This window comes from Hippopotamus amphibius, chromosome 3 (assembly GCF_030028045.1).
Source record: "Hippopotamus amphibius kiboko isolate mHipAmp2 chromosome 3, mHipAmp2.hap2, whole genome shotgun sequence".
Lineage (NCBI taxonomy): Eukaryota > Metazoa > Chordata > Mammalia > Artiodactyla > Hippopotamidae > Hippopotamus > Hippopotamus amphibius.
The window spans coordinates 53055874-53074254 of record NC_080188.1 but is presented as its reverse complement, the minus strand read 5'-3'; the positions used below and the strand labels follow the sequence as shown (position 1 = coordinate 53074254).

General features: G+C 40.4%; 1 protein-coding gene across 11 annotated transcripts in view; it reads left to right on the top strand.

Moving 5' to 3' along the window:
* TMEM150C (transmembrane protein 150C) overlaps positions 1-14330 on the top strand; it is an 89310-nt gene extending 74980 nt beyond the window's left edge. For all 11 annotated transcript variants that reach the window (XM_057729374.1, XM_057729378.1, XM_057729375.1 and 8 more), the window contains 2 exons: positions 8938-9115; positions 11763-14330. In XM_057729374.1, coding sequence (XP_057585357.1) covers positions 8938-9115; positions 11763-11971 — 387 coding nt within the window. In that variant the 3' untranslated portion in view covers positions 11972-14330. The remainder of the gene's footprint in view (positions 1-8937; positions 9116-11762) is intronic.
* Positions 14331-18381: the final 4051 nt, after the last annotated feature.

Genomic DNA, 18381 nt, shown 5'->3' with positions numbered 1-18381 from the left:
GCTGCATGAGCTGCTTGAATATTTTGGAGATTAAGCCTTTGTCCGTTGCTTCATTGGCAAGTATTTTCCCCCATTCTGAGGGTTGTCTTCTTGTCTTGTTTATGGTTTCTTGTGCTGTGCAAAAGCTTTTAAGTTTCATGAGGTCCCATTTGTTTATCTTTGATTTTATTTCCATGATTCTAGGAGGTGGGTCCAAAAGAATCTTGCTTTGATATATGTCATAAAGTGTTCTGTCTGTGTTTTCCTCTAGGAGTTTTATAGTGTCTGGCCTTACATGTAGGTCTTTAATCCATATTTGGAGTTGATTTTTGTGTATGGTGTTAGGAAGTGTTCTAATTTCATTCTTTTACATGTAGCTGTCCAATTTTCCCAGCATCACTTATTGAAGAGGCTGTATTTTTTCCATTGTATATTCTTGCCTCCTTTGTCAAAGATAAGCAGCCCATATGTGCTTGGATTTACCTCTAAGTTCTCTATTCTCTTCCATTGATCTTCCTTTCTATTTTTGTGCCAGTATCATACTGTCTTGATCACTGTAGCCTTGAAGTCAGGAAGCCTAATTCCACCAACTCCATCTTTCCTTCTCAAGATTGCTTTGGCTATGCGGGGTCTTTTGCGTTTCCATACAAATTGTAAGATTTCTTGCTCTAGTTCTGTGAAAAATGCCATTGGTAATTTGATCGGGATTGCATTGAATCTGTAAATTGCTTTGAGTAGTACAGTTATTTTCACTATGTTGATTCTTCCAATCCAAAAACATGGTATGTCTCTCCATCTGTTTGTATTGTCTTTGATTTCTTTCATCAGTGTCTTATAGTTTTATGCATACAGGTCTTTTGCCTCCCTAGGCAGGTTTATTCCTGGGTATTTTATTATTTTTGTTGCAATGGTAAATGGGAGAGTTTCCTTAATTTCTCTTTCTGCTTTTTTTTGTTAGTGTATAGGAATACAAGAGATTTCTGCACATTAATTTTGTATCCTGCTACTTTACTAAATTCATCAGTTAGTGCTAGCAGTTTTATGGGAGAATCTTTAGGGTTTTCTATGTATAATATGTCATCTGCAAAGAGTGACAATTTTACTTCTTCTTTTCCAATTTGATTTCCTTTGATTTCATTTTCTTCTCTGATTGCTGTGGCTAACACTTCCAAAACTATGTTGAATAATAATGGTGAGAGTCAGCACCCTTGTCTTGTTCCTTGTCTTAGAGGGAATTCTTTCAGTTTTTCACCATTTAGAATAATGCTGGCTTTTGGTTTTTCATATATGGCTTTTATTATGTTGAGGTAATTTCCTTCTATGCCCATTTTCTGGAGAGTTTTTATCACAAATGGATGTTGAATTTTGTCAAAAGCTTTTTCTGCATCTATTGAAATGATCATATGGTTTTTATCCTTCAGTTTGTTGATATGATGTATCACGTTGATTGATTTGCGTATATTGAAGAATCCTTGCTTTCCAGGGATAAACCCCACTTGATCATGGTGTATGATCTTTTTAACGTGCTGTTGGATTCTGTTAGCTAGTATTTTGTTGAGGATTTTCGCACCTATATTCATCAGGGATATTGGCCTGTAATTTTCTTTTTTTGTGACATCTTTGCCTGGTTTTGGTATCAGGGTGATGAGTGGCCTCATAGAATGAGTTTGAGAGTGTTCCTCCTTCTGCTATATTTTGGAAGAGTTTGAGAAGGATAGGTGTTAGCTCTTCTCTAAATGTTTGATAGACTTCACCTGTGAATCCATCTAGTCCTGGGCTTTTGTTTGTTGGGAGATTTTTAATCACAGTCTCAATTTCCATACTTGTGATTGGTCTGTTCATAGTTTCTATTTCTTCCTGGTTCAGTCTTGGAAGATTGTATTTTTCTAAGAATTTATCCATTTCTTCCAGGTTATCCAATTTATTGGCATATAGTTGCTTGTAGTAGTCTCTCATGATCTTTTGTATTTCTGCAGTGTCAGTTGTTACTTCTCCTTTTTCATTTCTAATTCTTTTGATTTGCATCTTCTCCCTTTTTTCCCTGATGAGTCTGGCTAATGGTTTATCAATTTTGTTTATCTTCTCAAAGAACCAGCTTTTAGTTTCATTGATCTTTGCTACCCTTTCCTTCATTTCTTTTTCATTTATTTCTAATCTGATCTTTATGATTTCTTTCCTTCTGCTCACTCTGGGGTTTCTTTGTTCTTCTTTCTCTAATTGTTTTAGGTGTAAGGTTAGGTTGTTTATTCGATATTTTTCTTTTCTTGAGGTAGGACTGTATTGCTATAAACTTCCCTCTTAGAACTGCTTTTGCTGCATCCCATAGGTTTTGGGTTGTTGTGTTTTCATTGTCACTTGTTTCTAGATTTTTTTTATTTCTTTAGTGATTTCTTGGTTGTTTAATAGCATATTGTTTAGCTTCCATGTGTTTGTATTTTTTACAGTTTTTTTCCTGTAATTGATATCTAGTCTCATGGCATTGTGGTCAGAGAAGATGCTTGATATGATTTCAATTTTCTTGAATTTACCGAGGCTTGATTTGTGACCCAAGATGTGATCTGTCCTGGAAAATGTTCCATGTGCACTTGAGAAGAAAGCATATTCTGTCATTTTTGGATGGAATGTCCTATAAATATCAATTGTCAAGATGGTCTAATGTGTCATTTAAAGTTTGTGTGTCCTTATTTATTTTCTGTTTGGATGATCTGTCCATTGATGTAAGTGGGGTGTTAAAGTCTCCTACTATTATTATTGCTGTCAATTTCCCCTTTTATGGCTGTTAGCATTTGCCTTATGTATTGAGGTGCTCCTATGTTGGGTGCATAGATATTTACAATTGTTATATGTTCCTCTTGGATTGATTCCTTGATCACTATGTAGTGTCCTTCCTTGTCTCTTGTAATACTCTTTACTTTAAAGTCTAATTTGTCTGATATGAGTATTGCTACTCCAGCTTTCTTTTGACTTCCATTTGCATGGAATATCTTTTTCCCTCCCTTTACTTTCAGTCTGTATGTGTCCCTTGGTCTGCAGTGGGTTTCTTGTAGGCAGCATATAGAAGAGTCTTGTTTTTGTATGCATTCAGCCAGTCTGTGTCTTTTGGTTGGGGCATTTAATCCATTTACATTTAAGGTGATTATTGATATGTGTGTTCCAATTACCATTTTCTTAATTGTTTTGGGTTTGTTTTTGTAGGTCTTTTCCTCCTCTTGTGTTTCCTACTTAGAGAAGTTCCTTAAGCAATTGTTGTAAGGCTGGCTTGGTGGTGCTGAATTCTCTTAACTTTTGCTTGTCTGTAAAGCTTTTGATTTCTCTGTCGAATGTGAATGAGATTCTTGCTGGGTAGAGTATTTTTGGCTGTAGGTTTTTCTCTTTCAGGGCTTTCATTATATCCTGCCATTCGCTTCTGGCCTGAAGAGTTTCTGCAGAAAGATCAGCTGTTATCCTTATGGGTTTTCCCTTATATGTTATTTGTTACTTTTCTCTTGCTGCTTTTAATAGTTTTTCTTTGTGTTTAATTTTCATTAGTTTGATTAATATGTGCCTTGGTGTATTTCTCCTTGGGTTTATTCTGTATGGCACTTTCTGTGCTTCTTGGACTTTATTCTATATGGCACATTCTGTGCTTCTTGGACTTAATTATTTCCTTTCCCATGCTGGGGAATTTTCCACTATAACCTCTTCAAATATTTTCTCAGACCCTTTCTTTTTTTCTTCTTCTTCTGAGATGCCTATGATTCTAATATTGGTGTGCTTAACGTTGTCACCAAGGTCTCTGGGACTGTCTTCCATTTTTTTAATTCTTTTCTCTCTTTCCTGCTCTGTGGCAGTTATTTCCCTCATTGTATCTTCCAACTCACTTAGTCGTTCTTCTGCCTTCATTATTCTGCTGTTTATACCATCTAGAGTATTTTTAATTTCAGTTATTTTGTTGTCCATTACTGTTTGTTTGCTCTTTAGTTCTTCTGAGTCCTTATTAACTGTTTCTTATATTTTCTCTATTTTGTTGTCAAGATTTTGGGTCATCTTTACTATCATTACTCTGAATTCTTTTTCAGGCAATTTTCCTATTTCCTCTTCATTTATTTGGTCTTGTGGATTTTTTTCCTGCTCCTTTGCCTGCATGGTGTTTCTTGTTTTCTCATTTTGTCTAATTTATAGGATTTGCTGTCTCCTTTCCCTATGCTGCCTAGTAGTAATTCCTCTTGTTTCTGCCGTCTGCCCCCTGTAGTGGGGTTTGTCCAGTGTCTTGAGTAGGCTTCTGGCGGTGTTGGGGGGGTCTGGTGTTTGCTTTCTGGTGTGTGGCTCTGTGTCTTTTCTCTCTGATGAGCAGGGCCCTGTCAGGTGGTGTGTTTTAGGGTATCTGTGAAGTTAGTATGGCTTTGGTTAGTCTGTGTGCTGATGGGTGGGTACATGTTCCTGCCTCGTTTGTAGTTTGGTGTGAGGTGTCCAGCACTGGCAGTTGCAGACAGTCAAACGAAGCCGAGTCTTTGACTCTGATACAGGGCTCTGTGAGAGTTCTCTGCAGTTAATCTTCCCTGTGTCTGAGGACTCCTTAGTAGTCTAGCATCCTGGATTCAGTGCTCCCTCCCCAGAGCCTCCTGCTTGACTTCTGATGGAGTAGTCCAGACTTCAGAGGTTGCTTGTCCTGGCAATAAAGGGGTTTAAAGAAGACTGTCCAAGCCCCAGATTAATGGCAGAGTGTTGAGTCAAACAAATACTAAATCAAGGAAACACATACATGTATAAGACACACAAATACTGAATCCAATAAAACATAAGGCACTAGAAAGACCTGACAGAAGAACCCAAGTATGCCAGACAATCAAAAAGAAAACCAACAGAAATTCAAAACCAAAAAAAAAAAAAAAAAAAAAAAAAAACCCCACCACACACACACACACAAATCCAGGGAGATTTTGAAAGCTAGGATCAAATATAATAAAGAGCTAGAGTACCACCAGACAGACTGAAGATTCTCAGAACAAAATCAGACAATTTTACTTAGAACTAAGATAAAGACAAAACCTAATAATGAAAACCAAAGCAGTGTGTCATCTGGAGAATAAAGCAAGGAAACAGAACAGACCGATAATATTGCTTATAAGTATATTAAGATAAAAGAAACTAAAAAAGGATAGAAGACAGCAACAGAAGAGCATAGTGTGACTGGAAATATGAAAAGAAAAAGAAAAGAGAGAAAAAAATAGAAATGTATAAAAGATAGAGAAGGAAAGAGGGTAGAAGAGATAAAGTTAGCACTAAAAAACTTAGAAATAGAAATATGTAGAAGGTCTAAAAATAAAAATAGAAGAAAAAATAGAATAAAAGAATAAAAAATATGTTATAATACATGTAGATCCTTTAGGACTAAGATCATAATTAATTAAAAAAAAAGAAACCACACACACACACACACACAAACACATATCCAGGGATTTTGAAAGCTGGGATCAAATATAATAAAGAGCGAGACTACAAGCAGACAGACTGAAGATTCCCAAAACAAAATCAGACAATTACAATCAGAACTAAGATGAAGTCCAAACCTAATAATAAAAACCAAACAGTGTGTCATCTGGAGAATAAAGCAAGGAAAAAGAGCCAAGCGATAATATTGATTATAAGTATATTATGATAAAAGAAACTAAAAAAGGATAGAAGACAGGGCAACAGAAGAGTGTAGTGTGACTGGAAATATGAAAAGAAAAAGAAAAAATAGAAATTATAAAAGATAGAGGTGAAAAGAAGGTAGGAGAGATACAGTCAGCACTACAGAAAACTTAGCTAGAAATAGAAATATGTAGAAGGTCTAAAAATAAAAATAGAATAAAAATAGAATAAAAAAATGTTATAAAACATAGTTCCCTTAGGACTAAGATCATAATTAATTAAGAAAACAAACAAACAAAAAACCAAAAAACCCAAAAAACTAGAACTGACCCCAGAACGGACCAGATCAATAGAATTAATAATAATATTTCTTTTTCCTTGGGGTCTCAGCTTTAAGTGTCCTTCTACCCACCTTGGGCTTTTTGTATTACTCTGTGACCAGCAGAGCTTCCTTTATTGTTCGTCTGTAAGCGCTGGTGTGTGGGGAGAGAGAGGGTGCTATAGTGGCTCCTTCCCCTGGGAGTGAGTGTGCAGTGGTGCCCTGCCTGGGTCATGGCGGCTCGGGCAGCTCAGGCCAAGAGAGTGACTCCAACTGCGGCTCCTCCCCCCTGCTACAAATCCACCGGGGCAGCAGGCGAATTCTTAACCACTGTGCTACCAAGGAAGCCCCCATCACCCAACTCATGACCTTCATTTGTAAAATAAAGAGCCCTGCGCAGTTACAGTAGATGTGTGTTTTCCCTGCCTCCATTCCCTCCCCAGCATCCTCCAGCCTCTGCTATATACTGCTGCTAGAAACTTCCTCCTTGCGGTCAAACACTGATCCTGACACTTCCTCTCCATCTACTGAGTGAAACCCAAAGGGTATAGGCATTCCAGACACTCAGCATGCTAGTGAGCATTTAGTAATGCTCTTACTGAAAATATGGTAGTGGATTTTCTAAGACTGTCTCTTGTCCTTAACCCTCAGTGCTGTTAATTCATTAAATTAGGATAACTCAATCCCCAAGACATCCCTTGGCACACAGTGGCAACTCAATAAGTAATTTTTACTTAAAGCGTTGTCCAACAGATAGGCAGGCAATCCCACCAATTCCTCTAACTATTCTAGGTCTCATTCCATATTAACCTAGATAATGAGAAAGCTGCATTCTTAAAACATATTGGCTAGGACAATGAATTATCAGGAGAATACTTGAGAGTTTATCTGCTAAGCTCAAAAATGTTAGGGCACAGAGCATTTTTTATTGAGATTTTGGTGGGAGTCTTTCCTCCACGTATCGGTCTGTGCTATGGGGGTGGCATGTTGTGACATGCTCAGTAACTGTCATTTCTCTCAACCAAGTATTGGATGGAAGTTACTGAGTAGACATTTTGTTTTTCACTAAAGTTCCCTGAAGAATCCCAGTGATTGGGTTGTTTGGGTGAACCACAGATATTCAAAACTATAAATGATGACACTACATATGAAGAACATTTTCTGGAATATCTACAGAGATTACACAGGAAACCACACATCAGTTGCCTGTGGAGAAACCAGGTGGCTAGTATATGAGATGAGACAGACTTTTCAATCTATACCATTTTTATAATTTTTTAAAGTTTGAACCATGTAACTATATCATCTATTTTTAAAATTAGATTTAAAAAATGAATGAACAGACTATGTACATCATGGAAAAGCAATTTCTTCGAAGTAAAATTTGATTTGGGGAATCATTATTTAAAGTGTGTCTGGGGCTTACCTGCTGGTGCAGTGGTTAAGAATCCGCCTGCCAACGCAGGGGACAGGGGTTCGAGTCCTGGTCTGGGAAGGTCCCACATGCCGCTGAGCTACTAAGCCCATGCACCACAACTACTGAGCCCACATTCCGCAACTACTGAAACCCATGCACCTAGAGCCCGTGCTCTAGAAGAGAAGCCACTGCAATGAGAAGACTGCACACCGTGACAAAGAGTAGCCTCCTATCGCCACAACTAGAGAAAGCCCTCGCAGCAACAAAGACCCAATGCAGCCTAAAATAAAATAAAATAAATTTATTTAAAAATTAATTAAAAAAATAAAATAAAGTGTTTCAGGACTTCCCTGGCGGTCCAGTGGTTTAGACTCCATGTTTCCAATGCAGGGGGTGTGGGTTCGTCCCCAGGTCAGGGAACTAAGATCCCACATGCAGCGTGACCAAAAAATAAAATAAAATAAAAATTAAAAATAAAATAAAATGTTTCAAAAATATGTGTTTTGCACTGTGTGGTGGGGGTGGGAAATGGCTTCTTCAAAGAAGAAAAATCCTACAGCCAAAACAATAGGAAAAAATTGTAAAGGGAAAGTAATATTGACTTGATATAACCATTATTCATAGCAACACTAAACAATAAAACACCTGAAGGCAATGGCGATTCAAAAAAAATATTTTCACTATATTTTTAAAGCCATCTCTTCACACAGGGAACTCTACTTCACTGCTGTACAGTGGAAATTAACATAACATTGTAAAGCAACTATACCCCAATTTAAAGAATAATAAATAAAGCCATCTCTTCGACAGTAGATTTTATTTTCTTATATGTTTCCTATATACGTGGGGTGCTATATGTGTAGTTGAAAGTATATGTAATTAATAAAGGTGTTTTAAGTGACAGACATGTTTTTTAAATCAGTGGGTAATGATTTGCGCAGTTTACATCTCTAACCCCTAACTGAAATAACACAAACAGGTCTCCTTTAACCTATTAACTATATAAAAGCCTTGACCAGTTATCTTCAAACACTGTCTTTATGGGTCTCCAGGTATGGCAAAAGCTCATAAGTGCAGTTTTCTTATCATGATCGGAAAACAGAACAAAAGCCCATTAACAATGAGTTGGCCACATTCCATAGACAGGCCAAGTGTTATTAGTTGTCCAGGTCAATGAAATCTTGACCTGCTTAGAACTGGCCACCCTCAATCAGTAAACACACAGCCAGATTCCTGTCTTATTTCTTAGTCTAGAAAACAGAGTTTGGGGTTTATGTCTGTAGAAACTTTGACATTTCTCTTTTTGTATGTAACTCTCCTGCTTTTTTCTTTTACTTTTCTACAAAGCTTTTCTGGAAAATAAATGGTTTTTCCAAACAAACGTATTGAGGTTTGGGGGGTACTATTCATTTCTCGTCTTCCCCTCAGAGTTCGAACCAATAGAGAATAGGCACAAAGAGCCAGTGGAGATAAAGGATTCTACTCTTTCTACAATCCATCCCATCATTGGGACATCCCTTTACCTATTTTTTTCTCCTTCACGTATTCCATTGGCTTGTATGTATTTTCTAAATGGGCCTCCACAGGTCATTATCTGTTCATCCCTTAGCTCACAAATGATGAAGAAATCCATAATGTCGGAACTTCCTTGACTTTTGGATTTGGCACTTTGACCTGCTGGATCCAGGCTGCATTGACACTCAAAGTCAACATCAAGAATGAAGGACGGAAAGTTGGAATTCCACGAGTTATTCTCTCAGCATCTGTTACTCTCTGTGTGGTCCTCTGTATCCTTTGAATGTGAAAATGTTCTTTGCCAAGGAGGTTAAAACACATATAACTTGTCCTTGTAGAAGATTAGAAAATTGCCATTCTCAGCTGGTTAGGATATACTGTCAGATCATCTCAGAATATCAGACCAAAAAAAAAAAAAAGGCAAATGGGTATAAAAATGAAAACTCTCAGACCTATTTTTCATGACAAAGAGGAGATGGAGAACTAAAAATAAAACAAGCTCTGCCTTCTCAAAACTGTTTCAATCTGTAGGAATGGTGTCATGCATTCTCCTTATCACTAATGATGTGAAGTTTCCTTTTGTGAAAAACATAGAATGCATAATCAAAAGAGAACTGTGATTTTTTTTTCCTTCCATCTCGAAAGAGTTTTTTCATTTGTGACTTTATTAGTGGCTCTGTTATTTCATTTAATTTATTAACTCTAAAATGAATTTCAAGGGGCAAAAATACATTTATATCTTTCAGGAAAACAAGTAAGCTTTTCTGGAAAAGAAATTCAAGAACTAGTACCACTGCATGTACTGTTGTCCTAAACAAATAATTTTGAGGTTTTGAGGTGCTATTTATTTCCCTTCCTCCCTCAGAGTTTGAACCAATGGAGAACAGTCACAAGGAGCCACACGGGGATGAAGAAATCAGCCTTTATTCCTAGTGAACTTGGAAAGGAAAATCACGCAGGCCTCCTATCTCACACCTTGGAGTTCAACTTATCCACCCAGTAACAAGCACAGAAATTAGGAAAAGGCACAGGAGAGCACTTCACTCAAACTCCAAACAGATAGCAGAGGGTCTAGTCTAGGGTGGAGCACAGTGGCCCTGCCTACTGTAGCAGGGCCCAATGGTAGCTGGCCAGTTCTGAGCCCACCAATCAGATCAGTCACTCAATCCTAAGTGTTCACTCCATTAGGTCCTCTGGAAACTGGAGAAGAAAAGAATAAGGTTCCTAGGTGACAAACTGTATAACTCAATTAAAATCATCAAGGTAATAGCCAATATTTATTGGGCACTTATAATGTGCTAGGCATTATTCTAAGCACTTTAAATGTCAACCCTTTTAATCCTCGCTTAGCAAGTAAGAATAATAAAAAAGAGAGGTTAATTACCCAAGATCACACATGGTATGTGTTTGTTTGTTTTAACTCAGGCTCAGTTCTTATACTCTTAACCACTATGCCATCCCTCCTTAGAATGGCTTTAAAATACAAAAACAGATTGAACCTGGTGTACCCCCCCCCCCAAAAAAATACAAAAACATTTAGCGGTCAGAGAGGTTCATTAGTGGAATATTGGCAGCCATTTACTTCTTCTTCCCTCACAACCTGCCATTCAGTCATTTTAGCAGTTTCTGAAGTTCTACAGTCACATTAGATTGAGAATATTTAAGGACTTGAAATTCAAGCCACAAAACTTGAGTATTACTAGCAACCTGATGAAATATTTTTATGAGTAAACAGGTCAGAATTCTGCCAGTGTGAGATTTGAAAATGTATCCCTCCCCTATTAACTTACTTAATAAGTTAATACTGCTTGGGCAATATTTTGAACCCTCAGTCAGAAGAGTATATACAGATTTTAAATCACTCTGAGTTTTGAGTTTATACCAAACAATGCTGATCCATGTTATTTCTGAAGACTTGGAACCATTTCGTGATTCCAGGTGAATGAATCCAGCTCTAGTCAGGAGAGCAAAGTTTGGCTGAAGCAGTTGTCACCGACATTTTTGCTTTCTGAAAATTTCCCAAGATTTTAAGTCTAAGTTCTGAAGGTAGAGCTAATTCTTGGGGAACATTTCTGATTTTTTCGAAATAACTTTATTTAGTCCTTAGCCGCTTGACCTTTCACAAAAGAATGTTATGAATCTTTCTCCTTCCCAGCTCCTACCTTCTTATATACTGGGTGTGTGTGTGTGTGTACATACATATACTCTGTGCATATTCACGCACAGACATCTCATCTGTTTCTCTGGCTTTTTAATTGCCTGTTTTCGCTTGGGCACGAGTTGAAATGCAACCCTGGGAATGAAACAAACCTATACAATATTGTCTGAAAAGCAATAGTGAAAACTAGAAAGAAGAGGGGCCACTTAGACATTATTAGTAGTACTGCAGAGGCAAACACAGCTTATATGGAGGTAGTTAGCTATTTTATATGCTTACCTTGTTCCATTGTCATTTCCCGTGTCTTTTAAAAATATAACGTTATTTTTCTGGCCAACTAATTACTTTGTAACTGTAATTCTTTAGCTAGTCTCACAGTTTATTAGGCAGCCGTAGAGTATAGCAGTCGAATGTACAGCCAGGGAGTCAAAGTGCTTGTGTTTGAATCCGTTTCACCAGTTAATACCTGTGTTACCCATTTGGCCTCCGTTTCCCTATTTTAAACAAACTGCTGGTAATAGGATGTTGTGAGGATTAAGTTAGGTTTTCCATGAAAGCACCGAGAAGCATGTCTGATACAAAGTAAGGGCTCAATAACATTACCTTGTATTATTTATGTAGGTGGAGCTCAGCTGGCTCTGCCAAGCTCTTTTGCTAGTGAGGGGGAGAGCGAGGCTTTCCCTGTAACCTGTCTCTGCCCAGAAAAGAGCCCTGTCTTAATGTGGCCGATGGGGGTACTTTCCTTGACTACTTCTCCCCAGACTTCATCCTCATGGCCCAAGGCATCCACATGTACGCAGCCAGGGTCCAGTGGGGCCTGGTCATGTGCTTCCTGTCTTACTTCGGCACCTTTGCTGTGGAGTTCCGGCATTATCGTTATGAGATTGTTTGTTCCGAATACCAGGAGAATTTCCTAAGCTTCTCAGAAAGCCTGTCTGAAGCGTCTGAATATCAGACCGACCAGGTGTAACCCATCAGTTTTTCCTCGCTGGTGAGGTGGGTGTGGCAGCGGGGGACGGGCCAAGACACACCCACAGGACTTGATGCATAACCTCATGACACGCCACACACGTACACCACACACACACACACACACACACACACACACACACACACACACACACACACACATTCGTGGCCACATTTGCCAAATGAGCTTTTCAGGGCGAGTTATGTAACGAAAAAGCACAAGCCCTATGTGTCGAAACACACGCTGTTACACTGAAAATATAATGCACGACAGAGCAAGAAGCTTGTGCATGATCACTTCTCTTTTTCCCTCTCTCCCGACACCCCCTGCTCTTCTTGTCCTCTTCACATATCCCAGACATCGTGATCCCCCTACCTTAGAGTAGGGCAGACCAAATGTAACATGGGAGTAATGCCGACTCCCGAAGTTGCCTTCAGATCCAAAGGGCTTGGAACCAGCTCATGAGGAAACTGTGAATCTGGCACCAGTGCTCTCGAATGGACAGAGTATCATCTAGTTGGATGGAAACTGTACAGATGTGATCCCGTGTAACCTGTGGAGGATGTGGGATCAACGACAGAACTTTCCCACAAGAACCCCCTTCATCATCGCTCAGCGATTGGCGGAGCATTCGACGAAAGGAAACGCTACAAGCTGTGAGAGGGAAGCCCGCCACGATTTGGACTTTACTGCGACTGAGAAAATATTTCCAAATGTGAACATTTGCAGGGCCATGGTCTGCCAGGCATGGAGAGATGGGGGCAGCGAGGGTGTGGTTTCAGTTTTGCTTCCATAGTATGCTATGGTCCGTTTTTATTTTCTATTTCGTAGTTTGCTTTCTTTCTTTTCAAGTAACTACCATGGGTCTCTTGAGGCCTCATGGACAAGGAAGATGTAGGCCAAATGCACGAACAGAGCTTGTATGCAGTTCAACCATGATAAAAGGGAAAAAAAAATATAAGGTTACCTGCAGGCTTAATTCGCTGTTTTATGTTTGAAGCTAAGAAAATGTTCACAGAAAAGCACAAAGAAATACGTATGCAGGTAACAAAAAGAGCTCCTGCTGGACATTGTAAAAGAGAGGAGTTTTAGAGCATCTTGTTGCAAGTCTAAATTGGGGGTGGGGGGGAGGAGTCTTAATACGAATCTATTGCCCACGTTTAGTATTTTGGGTGGCAAGGGGTTAAAGGCTTTTCATACTTGGAATTTGTAGAAGCTGATTAAAAGGTTACCCTCCCCCAAAACAAACTGGTTCAGCTCATTCCCTACAACCCAACACGTAGTTTCCATCTGCGAAGAGTTTAAAACTCAACGTATATGCCTGGGCTTTAGAGGCTGTACTTGATTTAAAAAAAAAAAAAAAAAAGCAGAATTCTAAATTCAGAATGTATTGGAGTGGGCCAAGCTGACAGACCCTCTATGAATGCACTTTGTTTCAATAAATCCCCCAATTTATTTCATAGGGGGCTTGGGATTTCATGGAATATAATGTGAAAGATGTTTTTTTCAATTCAACCCAAACTCTGAGCTTCTTGAGGAGGGGCTCAATGACTTTTCATCTCTGTATTTACCCCCCCCCCCGACCCCCATCTTAGCACAGTGCCTGGCACAGGTGAGGTGCTCAACAAATGTCTGTTGAATAGAATTAATGGTAATTTAGAGTAGGAAAAAGGAGTATCAGAGAAAGCCGCAAAGATGAGCTAGAGAGAATAGAAGATGACCGTTTCATGCAAGACAGGAATGGAAGAAAAGGGTTAGGGAGGGGAGGGAGAGTACTGCTAAGGCAGCTGTCCCCACCCCTTTGGCACCAGGGACCGGCTTCACGGAAGACAACTTTTCCACGGACGGAGGGTGGGGTATGGTCCAGGCGGTCATGTGAGCGATGGGGAAATGGGGAGCGGCAGATGACGCTTCGCTCGCTCACCCGCTGCTCGCCTCCTGCTGTGCGCCCCGGTTCCTCATAGGCTGCAGACAGCTACCTGTCCACAGCCCGGGGGTTGGGGACCCCTGCTCTAAGGGACAAGTAGAATGTGAGAAAAAGAAACCAGCAGAGTGTTCTCCTGTTAGAAAGGCATCTTACTGTAAATAGTCCAAGGTGACGTTTATTATTTTTGAATACTGCTTTGGGATTTTTTTTTCATTTTTATATTTTAAAAATTTTATCAGAGAACAAACATGTATGAAGTTTTCTTTTACTCTACACAGTCCAAATTAAACAGCTTTTGGTGATGCACTGTACACTTTCTTAAGAGTATATCTAATAGCACATTTTAACAGAATCAAGCAATGCCTGGCATGATTCATTGGGATCTGACCACTAAATAAAATTCTTTTGTGCAGAATTATGATTTTTTTGTCGCTTACAAGAACATTTCTTCTCTAATATTAAAGCATGTGTAAACTCAATCAGACATTATGTTGAAAACGTCAGTGTTATATTGGTAGCATATTTCTAGGATGTTTTCGAACACTAACAACCAGTTCTCTAATTCTCTGGACACCAACTGGGTGTCCCACAAGTCAGTTCAATTCTGACACCACCCAAAGTTACCGTCAGGCCCCATGGGTTTAAAGGCTCGGTCCCACAAGACCGCCCTCGCTTCAGATGCTGGTCGCAAGTATCAGGTCCCCAGATTACCTACACTTTGGTCCAACCTGGTCATAAGACTGGAGGGTTCCCACAACTCTCTTCCCTTTTAGGTTCAGTAATTTCCTAGAACGACTCACAGAACTTGGAAAAACACTTCACTTCCATTTGCTGGTTTATTATAAAAGATATAACGTGAGAGCAGCCAAATGGAAGAGATGCATGGGGCAAGGAAGGGGAGGGATGCAGGCGCACACCACCCTCCGGGGGTTCAACGTGCTCACCAACCCAGAAGCTCTCTGAATCTCACAGCTGAAGAGTTTACAGAGCTTCCTCTCCAGCCCCCTCAGCCACCCATGCCTGGAGGTCAGGCAGGAGGTCTAGCCACTTGGTCTTTCTGGTGACCAGCTCCATCCTGAGGTCATCTAGTGGCCTCACCCTCGGTGATCTCATTAGCATAAACTCAAGTGTGATCAAAGGGACTCATTACAAAAAACAAAAGCCATTCCTATCACTCAGAAAATTCCAAGAGTTTTAGCAGCTCTTGGCAGGAACCAAAGACAAAGACCAAATAAATTTTTGTATTAGGCCACACAGACATATAAAGATCAAGATCACGGAACTTCCTAGGAGTTAAGGACCACAGCATTCATCTAGGAGGACAAAACCAGGGAATCTACATCGGGAGTGAGCATTCCTGGAGGAGCTGACACAGATGCAAACGACTCTGAGAACAAACTAGGAAATATACCACACTATGTTTCTGCTAGTCCAGCTAGGTCTCTTAAAGAAAAGTTCCCTTCCTGGTTAGGAGAGAAATATTTTAAAAACAATGTTCACATTTTCAAGGTTCAATAGTTTTTGAGGGGCTTCCTAGGTGGCGCAGTGGTTAAGAATCCACCTGCCAATGTGGCGGTCACGGGTTCGATCCCAGCTCCAGGAAGATCCCACATGCCGCGGAACAACTAAGCCCGTGTGCCAAAAAAAAAAAAATAGTTTTTATTTAATGGAGAACGGACAGTGAGGTCAAGTTTTATTACCTGTGTTATTTACTGGGTTTTCTTTGCCCCTGGTATGGGAAAGTAAAACTTGCATATCCTGAAATTTGCCATCTACTGGTTATTGTGGAGACTGGTACATCACTGTTTATTTTGGTCCTTATGCATTGTGTCAGGATGGATTGGGTTTTGTTATCCCAAAATAAAACTAATGAAACTAAACTTTATTTCTCATACTAGTCAATATTGGAAAAACGTCTAATACTTCTAGATTTTTGTAAACCAAATTTAGATTTGTAGCCAGGGATCGTTCAGAGGGCTAGAGGAAAAGAGCTTTGACTAAACTCAGAAACAAAGTGGATCCAGGGATTAGAAGTACTCCAGGGAGTTCCCTGGGGGTCCAGTGGTTAGGACTCTGTGCTTCCACTGCAGGAGGTCCGGGTTCAGCCCCTGGTCGGGAGCTAAAAATCCCACAAGCCGCACACTGCAGCCAAAAAAATAATAATTTTTTTAAGAAACAAAAAAAAAAAATAAAGAAGTACTCCAGGGACTTCCCTGGCAGTCCAGTGGTTAAAACTTTGCCTTCCAGTGCAGGGGGTGCAGGTTCAATCACTGATAGGGGAGCTAAGATCCCACATGCCTCATGGCCAAAAAACCAAAACATAAAACAGAAGCAATATTGTGACAAATTCAATAAACACTTTAAAAATGGCCCACATTAAAAAAAAAAAAAAAGTACTCCAGACAACTCAGTGACCCTGAAGGTGCTTTCTCAAAATATAGCAGACTCCTGTAACATATCCATACGCATTATCATTACTTGCCCTTGGAAAGCTTCAAATACTACCTTTTTCTAGCATGAAACCTGGGAGCACGATGCCTGTTATCACTGGCAGTCTTTTTCTATCCCATTGCATTGTATTCTGTAAGTAATAACGAACTCCTGGAATTTCAAGCACAGGCTGTCAGGAATGGGAAGAAAAGAAGAAATTTGTGATGCACTGTGAAAAAGACAGCAGGTGTCACTTGTTGCCCATGTGAGGAGGGTGAAGGGGAAGGAAAAAATCAAAGACATTCTGAGGTTTCAAGCCTGGTTGATTGGGAAGGTGGAGACACACAGAATCGAGAAAGACAAGAGATGCCACCGTTTGGAGGGAGGAAAATGGAGCACATGAGACAATCTTGGCATGCCTCACTGCACTCTCCAGCACGGGCCCTTTAAATCCATCTGTGCCGAAAGGGATGAGAAGTCTGTCCACTGCTTGGTACCATATGACACACTTGGTGACTTCTCAGTTACTGTGGCTGCCTAGGAAATTACCACAAAATACAGTGTTATAAAAACAACTATTTATCATGCTCACAGATTCTGTGGGTCAGGAATTCAGACAGGGCACAGCAGGGACAACTTATTTCTGCTCCACGACGTCTGAGGTCTCAACTGGAAGACTTGAGGGCTGGAGGCTGGAAGTATCTGAAGACTGGTTTATTCATGTCTGCAGAATGAGGCTGGCAGTCACCTTGGGGCCTCCTTTCCTCTCCCCAGGAGCTTCTCCACCTGTTTTCTCCCTGTGGGCTATTTGGGCCCTCACAGCGTGATAGCTAGCTTCCCCAGAGCAAGTGTCCACCCCTTAGCTGGATATAGAAGGATACAGAAGCTGTATCCTTTCCATAACCTACCCTGGAAAGTCACAGAGCATCACATCTGTGGGCCTCTTTTGCTTGGAGCAGTCATAAGCGCCCACCTAGATTCAAGGGAAGGGACCAAGGCCCCACCTCTTAGTGGGAGGAGTGTCAATGTCACATTGTTAAAGGAGCACGTGGGGTGACATCGGTGAAAATGGAGGAGTAAGGAACATCAAGGTCCTTCCCTCCAAAAAAGCAAAAGAGTGGCAAAAACTGTCAGAATCAACTTTTTCAAAATTCTGGAAAGTAAATAAAAGCTTGCAACAGCCAGGGGAAATGCTTATCCAAGGCAAAAACAGCTGAATCTCGGCAAAAACAGAGAGCTTGGTGGTGTTTTAACTCACCTTGGTCCCATCCCTGCTCCCCGGCTCAGGGGTGGCCTAGACAATAACAGCCTGTACTTCTGGTACATATAAAAGCAACAGAGGGAGCAGAACAATGGACCTCATTTGCTAAAAACTGTGGTTGGTTGGTTGAGCTCAAGCTGCAGTAACAAAATACCACAGGCTGGCTGTTTTAAACAGAGGTTTACCCTCTCACAGTTCTGGAGGCTGGCAAGTCCAAGATCAAGGTTCTGGCTGATTCAGTTTTTTGGTGAGGGCTCTCTGGTAATCTCTTCCTCCTCTAGTAAGGACATTAATCCCATTGGATTAGGGCCCCACCCTGATGACTTGATTTAGCTGTATCTCCTGAAGATCCCATCTCCAAATACAGTCACACGAGAGGTCAGGACTTCAACATACAAATCTGAGAGGGGTTGGGGGGTGGGGGGTGGGATGTGCAGGGGCTAGAAACACAATGCAGTCCCTAACAACCTGTCTGGTGGCTCCGTGGAGGACTGCCTCAAAGTGCTCACCTTTATCGTGCCTGAGAATTCTGCCAGTGTTGGGGCAGCTGCCCTGGGCATTTGTCAAAAAACGTTTAAAGGCAATGTATCAGTCACAGCTACCCGGAGCACTGGGTAACAGTTGGGACAAACAACAGCTAACCAAAAAGGCTGAGAGGGAAGAATGGAGAATGAAATGCTTCAGCAAATAAGGGCTTTGAAAAGCTCTGACATAGTCCTGGTGTTATGGGTTGAACTGTGTCTCCCCCAAAAAGATCTGTTGAAGTCCTAATCCCCAATAGCTCAGAATGTG